The 578-nt window shown below is 61.1% G+C and overlaps 1 protein-coding gene across 1 annotated transcript in view; it reads left to right on the top strand.

Annotated features, from left to right (window-relative positions):
* EMH_0040700 (uncharacterized protein) overlaps positions 1-522 on the top strand; it is a gene marked incomplete at both ends in the record, with an annotated part of 818 nt that extends 296 nt beyond the window's left edge. The window contains one exon of the mRNA XM_013495535.1: positions 73-522. Coding sequence (XP_013350989.1) covers positions 73-522 — 450 coding nt within the window. The remainder of the gene's footprint in view (positions 1-72) is intronic.
* Between the last annotated feature and the right edge of the window lie 56 nt (positions 523-578).

Here is a 578-nt window from a genome sequence, read left to right as displayed (position 1 = left end):
TTCTGTTCCTCCTCGCCTCTATACACATTGCTGCTGCTGCTGTTGCTGCTGCTGCTGCTGCTGCTGCTGCAGGACAGCACCTCTGCGTCTCTACGGGAGAAGGCTCTGAAGCTGCAGCAGGAGGCCCTACTAAGCAGAGACCAGGCCACCTGTGTGCGGGGCCCCCAGCAGACGTTTCGTTTGCGTGTAGCTGAGATGAGGGAGCAAGAAGCAGCGCGGCTGCTGCAGCTAGCTGACGAGCAGGATGCAGGGGCCCCCTCGTCAGGGGTACTACAAGGTGTATCAGGGGGGCCCCCAGGGGCCCCCGGGGGGGGGCCCCCAGGGGCCCCCGCAGATGCTCTCTCCCCTGCATGCAGCGATAACCAAATTCTCATGTCCGCGAGGGGACAGATACTCTCCGATACAAATTCTGTCTCCAACGGAAACAGCCCCAGAGGAGGAGCAACGCATGCAGTGAGACACATAACATGCATGCAGCAGCAGCAGCAGCAGCAGCAGCAGCAACAGCAGCAGCAGCAGTAGCAGCAGTAGCAGCAGCAGGAATAACAGGTGCAGCAGGAGGCGTTTCGCTGCTTGGC

The sequence above is a fragment of the Eimeria mitis genome, genomic scaffold (assembly GCF_000499745.2).
Source record: "Eimeria mitis Houghton genomic scaffold, Emh_scaff1624, whole genome shotgun sequence".
NCBI classification, from domain to species: domain Eukaryota; phylum Apicomplexa; class Conoidasida; order Eucoccidiorida; family Eimeriidae; genus Eimeria; species Eimeria mitis.
This window is presented reverse-complemented; position numbering and strand designations above follow the sequence as displayed.